The 14,198-nt window shown below is 39.6% G+C and overlaps 1 protein-coding gene across 1 annotated transcript in view; it reads left to right on the top strand.

Moving 5' to 3' along the window:
* The first annotated feature begins 5,026 nt into the window (after positions 1-5,026).
* The window catches only part of LUZP4 (leucine zipper protein 4), a 33,219-nt gene continuing 24,047 nt past the window's right edge, over positions 5,027-14,198 (top strand). Inside the window, 1 exon segment of the mRNA XM_053891341.1 lies at positions 5,027-5,091. Within this exon segment, the coding sequence (XP_053747316.1) occupies positions 5,079-5,091 (13 nt within the window). The 5' untranslated portion in view covers positions 5,027-5,078.

The following is a 14,198-nucleotide window of genomic DNA, read 5'->3' as shown; positions in this document are numbered from 1 at the left end:
ACAGAATAGGAAGCAGGCTCCAGGCTCTGAGCCATCAGCCCAGAGCCCAACGTGGGGCTCGAACTCACGGACCGTGAGATCATGACCTAAGCCGAAGTCGGACGCTCAACCGACTGAGCCACCCAGGTGCCCCTCCACATCTTTATTTTCTTTAATATTTATTTATTTTGAGAAAGAGAGAGGGAAAAAGAGGGAGAGAGCACACAAACACACACACACGAAAGAGAGAGTGGGGGAGGGACAGGAAGAGAAGGAGAGAGAATCCCAACCAGGTTCCATGCTGTCAGCACAGAGCCCAAAACAGGGCTACGTTCCGTGAACCATGAGATCATTACCTGAGCAGAAAGCAAGAGTCGGACAGTTGGACATTTAACCAATGGAGCCACCCAGGAGCCCTAGCCCTTCCACATCTTAAAAAAAAATAGATGTGTTGAGATATGATTCACATACCATAGAATTCATTCATTTAAATTGTACATTATATCAATTATTGAAAGTGTGGTGTTGAAACCTCCAATTGTTACTGTTGAATTGTCTATTTCTCACTTGAGTTTCATCAGTTTCTGTTTCAACTATTTGGGGGCTCTGTTCTTAAATGCATATGTGTTTCTTTCTGGGTTTTAATGTTTATTTATTTATTTATTTTGAGACAGAGAGAGACAGAGCATGAGCAGGGGAGGGCACAGGGAGGGAGAACGAGAATCTCAAGCAGGCTCCATGCTGTCAGCACAGAACCCAACGTGGGGCCTGAACTCACCAACTGTGAGATCATGAGAGTCGGACGCTTAACGGACTGACCCACCCAGGTGCCCAATGCATGTGTGTTTCTAATTGTGATGGCATAGCATAATGCTCGTTGGTCTATTATATCTTTTGTCACAATTCGCCATCACTATTATGATGTTGTACCTGTCTCTCTCCCTACTGTGTTTCAGCTTTCTTTGCACGATATAATCTAATCAAGTACATGGGAGATAATAGTAGTCAGCAAATGTTAAATGAGCGAATGAATAAATCCTTTGTTTTGTATTTAGCCTCAAAGACATTCCTGCCATGCTTAATATTTTGAGTTCAAGATAGTGATACACAACATTCTGAAAGTTTCAAAAAAGTGCAACTGACATTTGAAAATGTCAAGTGGAATTTGGATGAAATCCCCCCCCACCAATTTCCTTTGCAAATTTCAGTATATGTTACATTCAATTCAGTTGTGTGAAAAAAATTAGCACAGCTGCAGAGGTTGAGTTCTCTTCCTTTGCAACTTCTACTTGTATAAATTTATAGCATTTTTACAGAAATTATTTCATTTCTTTTGTATTTTAGAGTTTAAATTCCCCTACCACTAATGCCCTCATGCCCTCAGTGGAATGTCAGAAAAAGTAAGAAACTGGAACAGGAAAAAAAAAACAAACCCTCTAGGTATTAAATGTTTTCCTCATTTATGTCTATTGTATTTGCTATCTACCATTAACCAGGCTCGCAATCTAGAATTGCAACATAACAGGAAATAACAGATTATTTACTCTCCAGGAAAATACTCTCTGTACAATTTTGATAAATATGAACACAAGCTCTGATAAAATTTCAGAGTGCAGTGTAAAAATTCTATTATTTTCTTTAAAAGTTAAGTGACCCTCTCCTTACATGATTGTATACTCATACTGCTAAATATTTGGGAATATATTTGGCTATACCGCAAAAAAGAGTAGAAGAAAGTGTTTTTTGAAATAATCTAACAGTATAATTAGTAATCGTGTTAGAAATATTAACTTTTAGCGGTCATGGGTGGCTCAGTTGGTTGATTGTCCCACTCTTAATTTCGACTTGGGTCATGATTCCCAGGTTGTGGGATCCAGCCCTACATCAGGCTTGGTGCTGAGTGTGGAGCCTGCTTGGGATTCTCTCTCTCTCTCTCTCTCTCTCTCTCTCTCTCCTTTTGCCCCTCTCCTCCCATTCTAAAAAAAAATAATAATAAAATAAAAAGAAATAAGAAAAAGAAAAGAAATATTAACCTCTAATGAAAGTCTCTGCAGGGGGGTGCCTGGCTGACTATGTAGGTACAGCATGTGACTCTTGAGCTCGGGGTTGTGAGTTCAAACCCCACCTTAAGTGTAGAGCTTTCTTAAAAGAATGAATAAATGATAATAATTTAAAAGGGGCACCTGGGTGGCTCATTCCATTAGGCATCTGACTCTAGGTTTCAGCCCAGGTCTTGATCTCACAGTTTGTGGGATGGAGCCCTGTGTCAGGCTCTGTGCTGACATCACAGAGACTGCTTGGGACTCCCTCTCTCCCTCTTTTTCTGCCCCTCCCCTGCTCATGCTCTCTCTCTCCAGCTCAAAATAAATAAATAAAAAATAAAAAATTTAAAAAAAAGAAAGTCTTGTTAGAAAACTTACACTGGAAACATATTTACATGACAAAATATGCTAAATGTATAATGCAATAATTTTATATATAACAAACATGAGTATATAATTATATATATATAACTATATATAATAATCTTGTGTACCTAATAATTATATTATTATGGAAACTGGTCTGGATCAGCCAGCAGAAGAACCAAGAGGCACTTGGAGATCTTGGAAGGCAGGAGGTTTATTTTACACTGGTGGGCTCAAAAGAGATCATTCTCCAGAGGTCTGAGCCCAGAGCATAAGCAGAGGGGACAATTTATAGTCTGTTACTTCCGCATTCCTCATTAGTCATAATTTGGAGCCAGTGGCAAGCAAGGAAGAAGAACCCAGAAGGGGAGTCTTCAGGCAGGACTGGAATTACCCTATCAATCCTGTCGGCCATCTTATAACAGATTTTTCCCTATCAATATATGTAACTATATAACTATAACTCTAACTAACTAACTAACTATATATATATATATATATATATATATATATATATATATATATAAACATGTATAGAAACATATATATATGTATAAACATATATATGTATATGTATATATATATAGTCCTTGTAACTGGACTAAGAATTAAATTGACATGAGACGGATTAACAGGAGAAAATAAATTTTAGTTTTGTATGTACAGGAAATCCATACAAACAAGAATTGCCAAAGACAAGTCAGGCAACAGGAGACTTCTATGACATCCTGAGCTAAGGTGAGGGTTAGGGGTCTGGGGATAAACAGGGGAAGAAGACAGGAAGAAGGTGAGTGGAGAGGTTTGGAAAACAAAGGGTGTTCTCTTATGCAAATAAGTTTCTTAGGTAAAGAGGAATCTCTTTTAATAGCTCTCTTTCTGGTACAGGCTCTCCTTTTCAATGTAAATTTAGGCAGTTGAGGGGGTGGTAAAGAGCTTTTCCTGAATCTGCTGGATTTTGATTGCTTCTAACTCAAAATAATCTTCATTTCAAAGTAGCCCTTCTTGGGGCAGCCTGTACTTGGCCCCTATAATATATATATTCATGTATATGTATATGATATGTATATGTATATGTATATGTATATGTATACACACACACATATATTTTTTTAACCATGTAACTTTTAACTACACAAAAGTTTTTACACAGAAAGTATAGCTAGGGGCGTGTGGATGGCTAAGTCAGTTAAGCCTCTTGATTTTGGCTCATGGTCCTGAGATCGAACCCTGTGTCGGCTCCATGCTAAGCATGGAGCCTACCTGAGATTCTCTCTCTTCCTCTCTCTCTCTGCCCCTTCCCCACTTGCACATGGGCACCCACGAGCTCTCCCTCTCTTTCTCAAAATAAATAGATAAGCATTTAAAGAAAGAAAGTATAGCTAGAAGGAAATATACAAAATGTTTAGAGTAATTTTCGAAAATTTGGTTATTCTTCTTCTCTTTTCTTTCTTTTTTCTTTCCTTTTTTTGTGTCTACAAATATGTGGATGAAACTGAAAATTTAAATAGACAATATTTTTAAGATTTTATTTTTTAATTAATGTCTACACCCAACATGGGGCTCGAACTCACAACCTTGATATCAAGAGTCGCATTGCTCTACCAACTGAGCCAGCCAGGTGCCCCAAATGAATTTTTAAACTTTGTCTATTTAAGAAGAAGAAACTTAAGCTTGCCTTAAATATTGCTGAAACATATTTTTAGTTACTCAGGGATCAACTAATTACCTACCAAACAATAAATTACACTGTGTTCAAAAAGACATAACCTGGTGGTAAAAAAGGAATTGACAGAGGATTACCTCCATTATGTCCTCAAACTTTCTAATTGATTAAGTTCTTCCTTCCAGCTAATCTCTAACACAGGCAAAAGATCCTGTGGGCATAGCATCACCTGATGGGAACCAAAACGACCCCCTCCAGCTCTGAGGACTGCCCTAAGTCAGCAAGACCCCACTCATGATTGCCCTCAAGACAATGATTGACCTGACCTTTACTGCCCACCTGCCTGTACCCACCAACCTTTGTCCCACATTTTCTTTATATAAATCTAGAGGTATTTTCAGCCCTTGGGAGACAGTTTTGAGAGGTTAGTCCACCGTCTTCCCAGTGTTGGTCTCACTGAAATAAAATCCTTTCCGGTTTCACCACCACTCGTTTTTCTGCCTTTGGATTTTGTCAGTGGCGAGTGGCCAACGTCAGTCTGCGTAGGGTCCCCAAAACTAGTGCTTTTGCATCCCTATACGCTGGCTACAAGATAACCAATCCAAAATGGAGTCACTGATGCTAAGCCTCATGTCAGCAAACCAAGACTTACTACCTAATCTAATTGCAGTTTCAACCTCTCCTGGGAATGTAACCTTTAACCAATCAATCTGGAATTCCCTGGTCAGCACTAGTGAATAAATTTGCCTGATATAAACCTCCCATCCCTCTTTGGAAGGAAACCTTGCCTGAAACAATGCACTCTTTGCTAATAAACTGCCATTTATCCCCCCCTTTCTCCCTTTAAAAAACCTTTCTTTTTCTACAGTCCTTCAGACCTCCTTTCTATTTGCTAGATGGGATACTGCCTGATTCGTGTATTGTTGAATAAACCAATTTTATCTTTAAATTTACTTAGTTGAGTTTTGTTGTTTAACAGGTTTCGTGGCAGCCAGGGCTGAAGGAGACTTCCAACACCTTCAGAGACAATGAGAGTCAAAGGTATGATACCTGAAAACCCTTTTGAGTTTCCTTTCTTGCTATTTCTGAGGGCCATGGATAAGTTCTTCTTAGTTCTGAGCTCTGTTCTCTTTGCATGGAGCTACCGATCTAAGTGACTTTCCACAGTTCCCCCATGTGAATGGAATCCCTCCCTACTCTCCCAAACTTCAGGCTGGGAACTGATTGTGGTTACCAGATTGGGTGTTGAGTTGAGCCAAGCCCAACTTGAAATCTGGATTTGGTCCAGGATCAGACTGGGCCCAACTTACAAACCAGACTGGGTTTGGAACCAGACTGAGCTCAATTTACACTGGACAGGGTACAGTGAGAGGCCTTGTTTTAAGTAAGGGCTATTGCTAATGGGAATCTTGGAGGCCAAAAAAAGGAGCTACAAAATTAGACAGCATGGGTCAAGCACTTAGAAGCTGACAGAATGCCTGGCACCTAACTCAAAGACTCCCATGTTAGATAAGTCGGTCACAAAACAGGTTAGATGGGCACTAGGTCACCCGCCAACTTTACGAGAATTTCCGGGCAACAAAGTACATTGTAAAATTCCACATAATTCCCAATCCAGGGGCACATCCCTCTTAGGTATTAGGTTGGCTCCAAGAGACCCAAAAACTTAGCCAAAAAAAAAAAAAAAAAAAAAATGAGATTATTAAAATCAAAAGAATTAAGGGCACCACCTTCCAGCATACCTCCCCAAGACTAGGTATATCTAAGAACTACGGTTCCAGAAGCTATAAATAGCTACAAAGATGGCAAAATCTTGCTAAGTTTTTGTGTCCTGAGAACTGGGCTTGGTAACTGCGAGGCTGAGGGTTCCAAAATATAGCTAGACAGAAATGTGAGTTGTACCCTATTTGTGGCTAGATATGACTGGACCAAAATGTGGGCTAAATTCTCCTTGTGGCTGGGTTCCTACCTAACCACTTCCAGCCATTAGGGGGAATTACAGCGACCATTTTGAGGAAGGTTCAAATTAGGTACGCCCACTATTTTTTTTTTTTTTTTTTAGAAAATATTTATTCATTTTTGGGAGACTACAAGCAGGGGAGGGGCAAAGACAGGCGGACAGAGGATCTGAAGCGGGCTCTGTGCTGAAAGGCTGACAGCAGTAAGCCCGATGTGGGGCTCTAACTGTACCCTCAAAGAAGGGACTTCATATGGGCCCCTTCTAGAGTGGATGAGACTCAGGAATCTGATGGTAAAATGCGACATTATTCTCTTAAACTACGAAAGGGAAACTAAAAATTAATGAGAAACCTTGGTGAATTCTAGTAGATACTGGAGCTACACTCTAAACCCCACTTGGCCCATAGATGGGATCCTGGGGAAGCTAGTGAAAACTGGCTAAGGGTGAGAATGCTTACCAGACTTGGCTGTCCCAGATCTTTAGCAGTAGAACCCAGTAGAGAAAAGAAAACAAAATATCTTTTGCATCCTCTTTCTAAATATCTGAGTCCAAGGGATTGTTAAATACTGCCAGAAATATTTACTGTTCGTCCCAGCTGGAAACTAATGAGATATTGAAAGAGATTTTATTTTATTTTATTTTATTTTTAGCAGTTGGCTAAATTGGAAGCTGATATTCAGAACCTGATAGGAACTTTTTTTTTATCAGGCCCTCTCCCCTCAACTAAAACAAAACTATGTAACCAGAGGAAAAATAAAGCTTTCTAAAGCCTTTGTGGAAGGATTCCTAGAGCTCTTAAAAATAGGAAAACTAGGGATGCCTGAGGGGCTCAGCTGGTTAAGCACCAGCTTCGGCTCAGGTCATGATCTCACAGTTTGTGGGTTTGGGCCCCATGTCGGGCTCTGTGCCGACAGCTCGGAGCCTGGATCCTGCTTCGGATTTTGTGTCTCCCTCTCTCTCTGCCCCTCCCCCACTTGCCCTCTGTCTCTGTCTCTCTCTATCTCTCTGTCTCTCCCTCAAAAATGAGTAAACATTACAAAAAGTTTTTAAAACTAGGAAAACTGAGCCAAAGGTTTTGGGTTTCTTTTCAAGTTCACATGGCCTAAGACAATCTTCAGTGAATAAAAGCTACTTTAAGTTGGTGTTTTAAACAAAATGGACTGTCCGTAGAGTTATCAACATTAAATGAATGTAATACAGACATACAACTTTTATTACACCTGGCTTTCCTAACCTCATAAGTAGATGTTTCCTCTGTTACAAAATTTGTCAGTCAGAAAAACAGCGGGGAATATTGAATGACTTTGTCTAATGTGTAATAACGCTTTCATAAGTAATCTAAACATAATTATCAAGAGCAAATGCTTTAAATGGACATAAATGCATAAGAGTTTCTAGGTGAACTTTCCAGCAAATAGTTCCCAAAATCTTTTGGTTACTCAAAAAGTTAAAGTTTGGGCAAGTTAGGTTAAATGATGCGTTAGAACAAATATATTGAATATCTAGGTCATCTCCAAATAAAATAAAATAAAATACTGAAACATTACTAAAAATAGATTTATCCACTTTTGGCTTCCTTTACAGAGGAACTAGTGATATTTGAGCCCATTAGTAAACATGTTTTGTGCCATACTGAAAAATGTACTATGAGAAAGCATGTGTTTCTACAAATTACAAAAAGTATTTCTATATTTGTCAAGCCACAGAATGCTAGTGTAAGAGATAGTCCAGAATTGTTCACATCTTGATTTTCAGTAGAAAATAAGGCTTTTAAGGATTAAAAATTTTAATATATGTAATTTAAAGGATTTCATTTAATTTCAATGCAGGTAAAATATATTTACATATAAATATATGTAAATTAAAGCTACTAGAAATTATAGGGGAAGCATCTCCGTGTTCAAGGAAAGTAGAATCTGTATTTTCAGTAAGAAAAGGTATGAGATGCATTTTGTTGAAGAAAAAGAAATTTAATTTGTCCTAAAGTGAAGCTGGCTATTTCAGAATGGGAAAGAGTAAAAACAGGACAAAATCTGAATGTAAAAAAGAAATTCATAGAGGTGCATCTGGCTGGCTCAGTGGGTAAAACATCTAACTCTTGATCTCAGGGTCATGAGTTTGATTCCCATGTTGGGTGTAGAGATGACTAAAAATATGTATATATATATATATATATATATATATATATGTGTGTGTGTGTGTGTGTGTGTATATATATATATATATAAAATTCTTTGCATAGCAACAGAAACCATTAACAAAAAAAAAAGGCAACCTACTGAATGGGAGAAGATATTTGCAAATGATATATTCAATAAGCACTTAATATCCAAAATATATAAAGAATTCACACAACGGAACACCAAGAAAACAAATAATCTGTTAAAAAAAAAAAACGTGAATCAAAATCACAATGGGATATCACCTCACACCAGTCAGAATGGGTAAAATCCAAAACACAAGAAACAAATGTTGACAAAGACGTGGAGAAAAGGGAACACTCATATCCTATTGGTAGGAATGTAAATTGGTGTAACCACTGTGGAAAACACCATTTAAAAAATTAAAAACAGTAATTCCACTTCTGGCTATTTACCCAAAGAAAACAAAAACACACTGATTTGAAAAGATGTATATACCCTTATGTTTCTTGCATCAATATTATATCGCTAAGATACAGAAGCAGCTAAAGTGTTCATCGATAGATGAATGGATAAGGAAGTGGTGTATATACATACAAGCCGTGGAATATTACTCAGCCATGAAAAGGAATTAGATCTTGCCATTTGCAACAACATGGGTGGCACTAGAGGGCATCATGTTAAATAAAATAAGTCAGAAACAAAAAGCCAAATACCATATGATTTCGCTCATATATGGAATTTAAGAAACAAACAAAAAAATCAAAGAATAGAAAAGAGATGAACCAAAAACCAGACTCTTAACTACAGAGAACAGATGGTTACCAGAGGGCAGAAGGGTGGGGGGATGGGGGAAATAGGTAATGGGGATTAAGAGTACACTTACCATGATGAGCACTGAGTAATGTACAGAATTGTTGAATCACTATATTGTACGCCTGAAACTAACATAACACTGCATGTTAACTATACTGAAATTAAAACAAATATTTTCTTTATGTTGTATTTGTATAGGTATATAAGTATTCCAGAAATAAAAGTAGACCTTTGTAAACAATGATGACACATGTCCTTTTTCTCCTACATGATTCCTCCAAAATCCAGAGATTCCTGGGTCTTTTTATGGCAAAAATAGTAATTTACCTAAGTTCAATAAGAATCTGTTTTCCCTGTAACAAGACACAATTAGAAACATTGGTTATATTACCAAGGCGTTGACTGAAATGTCATATTTTTTTGAAATGCCATATTGGACAGAGATATGTGCAGACTCAAAAATGACCAGAGAGTTTAAAAAAAACTGAGGTTAACTTTATGAAACCAATATGCCCTTTGAAAAAATCGGCCTGGTACCTTGCCTATGAGGTTTCAGCAAAGCAGTCTTAAAAAGAGCTTACATAGGGGGCGCCTGGGTGGCTCAGTCAGTTAAGCATCCAACTTCAGCTCAGGTCATGATCTTGCGGTCCGTGAGTTCGAACCCCACGTCGGGCTCTGGGCTGACAGCTCAGAGCCTGGAGCCTGTTTCAGATTCTGTGTCTCCCTCTCTCTGTGACCCTCCCCCGTTCATGCTCTGTCTCTCCCTGACTCAAAAATAAATAAACATTAAAAAAATTAAAAAAAAAAAAGAGCTTACATGGTTGATCACTATTCTTGCTGCACTTGTGTAAATAATCATAGCATATTTAGTGTAAACAAATTATCTTTGGTGAAAAAAAGGGGGGGTGATTGTATTAAGAAGAATTATGCTAGCACCTTTTTAATATTAGATTCTAATCCTATTAATTGCCTTAGGGTTTTGTTACAGACCTATAACAGAACTGGGTCCTGAATTCTTCTGGTTTCCTCAAATATCTGGCTATAAATTTTCAAACTAACATTTCCCATTTTCTCCCATCCTGCGAGTTTGGAATCGCTCAGAACAAAGACTGCCCTTTAATCTCCTTGGAAAAGACTAGACCAGGTCTTCCCCACTAACCGGATGGGAGCTGAATTTCAGGGACTTGAACCCCGGATAGGTATTTCACAGCTAAAGGAGTCTTCACCTGATAGCTGTTCCTCCACACAGCCGGAGACTTCGAAATCAAATTGGCTAACAGAAGAAGTAGCTGACCTCAAGGCAGGCTGCTCCCTCCCAAGACCCTAGATCAAGACTGAATACTTTAACTAAACATGAAACTGTTCTTTTTCTCTCATTCTTTCCTTTAGAGTGTCGTTGGCCTGAAAAGATAATGCCATCATCTGTAGCCCCCAGGCAGTTGCTAATAAGGGTAATCCAACCTCCGAACAACCTTTGTTGGGCTTGCACGATGCCCCTGCTTCAGTTTCTCTAGAACAAACTCCGCCCTTTCACTCTTGTGTCACACTTTCTAACCTGGGGATCCATTCCCCCATCTCTAGTTAACAACTCCAAATGCAGGGAACCTTGGGTCTGGGCTCTATACAGAGAAAGGAAGACAAGCAAAGGTAATCAGAAGGAAACCACCTGGAGGTGCCTGGGTGGCTCAGTCAGTTAAGCGGTTAAGTGTCTCTTGACCTCGGCTCAGGTCACGATCTCAGGGTTCATGAGTTTGAAGCCCGAATCAGGCTCTCTGCTGTCAGCACAGAGCTCGTTTTGGATCCTCTGTCCTTGTCTCCCTCTGCCACTCCCCAACTCATACTCTTTCTCTCTCTCTCTCAAAAATAAACATTAAAAAAAAGAGAGAATAAAACCACTTGTGTCGTCCATAGACCCTTACATTTTACTTACCCCCACGTCTCTACCAGAGGCAGATTGAAAATTAGCTCCCTTTGGTGGGTCCCAGCTTCCCTGTTTAGGAATAAATGTACATAAGGCTGTGATCAGGAACCTCTCCTTAATTCTTGAAAATATTACAGAATCTGTTGCTAACGCAATAGCTGTCTGACAAAAATCCTTAGACCCTCTGGCCAAAATTGCTCTTGTGGGTAGGGATAACCCTTGATTATGTTTTAGCTGCACAAGGAGGTGTTTGTGCTGTGGCCAATACCACCTCTTGTACCTGGATTAATACTTCTGGGGAAGTTGGAACTCAGTTACATAAGCTCACTGAGCAAGCCACTTGGCTTTAAAAGGTGACTCCTTCAATGTGGTCTTTCTTTGACTTACTTGATTTTAATTGGTTTGGGGCTTGGAGACCATGGCTTGAAGGGAACTCCAGACATCGGTAATTATCTCACTTGTAATAATCATAGTAATCTCCTCGGTGTGCCGTACTCTCTCAAACATTTAAATGCATGTTTGCAGCCGCTCACTACCCCCCAAAAATGACGTCCCTAAAACTGGAATGCCAGGAAAAGAATAAAGAAAATCACCCACTAAAAAATTGTGAGCCTGATGCTGTGACCTGTGAATATCACAGTCAGCAAAATCGTCATGACCTGTGAGTACCGCACAAAGAATCAACAAAAACTGGGAGACCTTGAGGGGTGGCTGGAAGTGGCACTAAAACCTTAAAATTTGGTCACATCTCTCAGCTTAGCTAAGAGTTTGATCAAAGGGGCTGAAGATGGTTAAAAAAGAGGCAACCTGCCCAAAATGGAGTCACTGATGCTAAGTCCCACATCACCAAACGGAGACTTAATACCTAATCTAATTGGAGTTTCAGCCTTTTCCAAGAATATAGTCTTTTTAAAAATTTTATTTATTTATTTTGAGAGAGAGCAAGCGAGCAAGGGAGGGTCAGAGAAAGAGGGAGAGAGAGAATCCCAAGCAGTCTCTGCTCTGTTGTCACAGAGCCCGGCTCAATCTCATGAGCCATGAGATCGTGACCTGCGCTGAGATCAAGAGTTGGACACTTAACCACTTAACTGACTGAGCCACCCAGGTGCCCCATGCCAGGAATGTAACTTGTTTAACACAAGTAATAGGAATCATCGCATTCTCAAAATTATCTGTTAAGAACAATATAACAGGGGTGTCTGGCTGACTCAGGTGGAAGAGCGTGCAACTCTCGATCTCAGGGTTGTGAGTTCAAGCCTTTCATTGGGCGTAGAGATTACTTGATAATAAAGTCTTAAAAAGAAAACATCATAACAGAACTCTTCCCATAAAGCACTTAACTTTTAAATCAAAATAACTTTTGGGGCGCCTGGGTGGCTTAGTCGGTTTAACATCAGAATCTTGCTCTCCACTCAGGTCACGATCTCACGATTTGTGAGTTCAACGCCACTTCGGGATTTGCCCTGACATCTTGGAGCCTGCTTGAGATTCTCTGTCTCCCTCTCTCTCTGCCTGCACCACCCCCCCTGCTCAAATCAATAAATACATTTAAAAAATAAATTAATTAATTGTTACGGTACTCTGCCAGAGAAATTTGCCTAAGAAAGAATAGTTAAGTATATGTAAATTAATACCTAATTTTGTTCTAAAGTATAGTGCTTAATCTCCATTCTAGGTACATAAAACCTATGTTGCTCTCACTTCTCTAGGTGGGAATGATTACCTATTTTTTCTTCTATTATCATCTCTACCTATTATTTTTTTTTTTAACGTTTATTTATTTTTGAGACAGAGAGAGACAGAGCATGAACGGGGGAGGGTCAGAGAGAGAGACGGAGACACAGAATCTGAAGCAGGCTCCAGGCTCCGAGCTGTCGGCACAGAGCCCGACACGGGGCTTGAACCCATGAACCGTGAGATCATGACCTGAGCCGAAGTCGGACGCTTAACCGACTGAGCCACCCGGGCACCCCTCTTCCTATTATTTTAAAAATCTGAGGGACCGATCAATGGTCTCTAAATCATATGACTGCAATCATTGGCCGGAGAGGTCACCATGTGTTTGTTTTTCCAATAGCCTCAGACTTAGAAGGAACCTCAGAGATCACTGATTGTAACACACTGAAGTAGTCAGTAATTTAGCTTCCGCTTCAATGCTTCCAGTGTCAATACCTCAATTCAAGGCGGTTTATCCTATTGTTGTAGTTTTGTCCCACTGTTGTGGTTTACTTATTGGAGTGTCTCTGCATAGTACGCGGAAATCAATTTTCCTGTAACTTGGGCTAGTACTGCCCTCTAGTGCTGCACAAAGTGATAACTTTCCTCCCTCTTCCTAGGATTATTTGAAAACAGTTATGGTCCCCTGGTATTTCTACAGACTAAACGTGTACAATTTCTTCAATCATGCTTCACAGGACATGATTTAAATCTCCCCGCAAATTTAGTTGAGTTCCTTTGTTTCATTCTAGTTTGTCAGTTAATATATGGTGGCCAATACTAAAGCAAAATTCAATGTATTATTTCTCTTATACTGGATGTTCAACTGATGCCAGCAGGAGCAGCGTTCTTAGTTGAATGGGACTGACTCTGGTTGTCTTAAGAATGGAAGGAATTTACTGAAAATCAGTTGGGTACCTCAAGAAAGCTAAAGACTCTAGAGAACCAGGTTCAAGAAAAAAAGACAGGAACCAAGAATAGTTAGAAAATCAGAATTGCTGGGGTGCCTGGGTGGCTCAGTCGGTTAAGCGTCCGACTTCGGCTCCAGTCATGATCTCACGGTCTGTGAGTTCGAGACTCATGTCAGGCTCTGTGCTGAAAGCTCAGAGCCTGCAGCCTGCTTCAGATTCTGTGTCTCCCTCTCACTCTACCCCTTCCCCTCTGCTGCTCATGTTCTGTCTCTCTGTTGCTCTCAAAAATAAACATTAAAAAGAAATTTAATAAAAAAAAGAAATTCAGAGTTGTAACTAAAATCATACCTCAGAATTAATCTGATGAGGCCACCAGTGCCACACACTGCTGCTGAAAACACAGCACTGCCACTGATGCCCCTAGAGATTGACTTATTGTGGCCAGAATGAATTCTACACTGTCTCTGCTTCTGTGTTGTACTAATACCAGCTTCCATGCAGGCCAAGTCTACGTCATATGTTTCCACTCAGTTTCTCGGAAATTTTCTTGGTTTGTAATTGGAGACAGGCTCTGCCTCCCAATAAGATCCTAATGCTGAACAATCCCTATCAAAATAACACCGGCATTCTTCACAGAGCTAGAGCAAACAATCCTAGAATTTGTATGAAACCAGAAAAGACCC

This window comes from Panthera pardus, unplaced genomic scaffold (genome assembly GCF_024362965.1).
Source record: "Panthera pardus isolate Hobbes unplaced genomic scaffold, ASM2436296v1 HiC_scaffold_27, whole genome shotgun sequence".
Taxonomy (NCBI): Eukaryota; Metazoa; Chordata; class Mammalia; order Carnivora; family Felidae; genus Panthera; species Panthera pardus.
The sequence above is the reverse complement of the archived record's forward strand: the minus strand, read 5'-3'. Positions and strand labels throughout refer to the sequence as shown.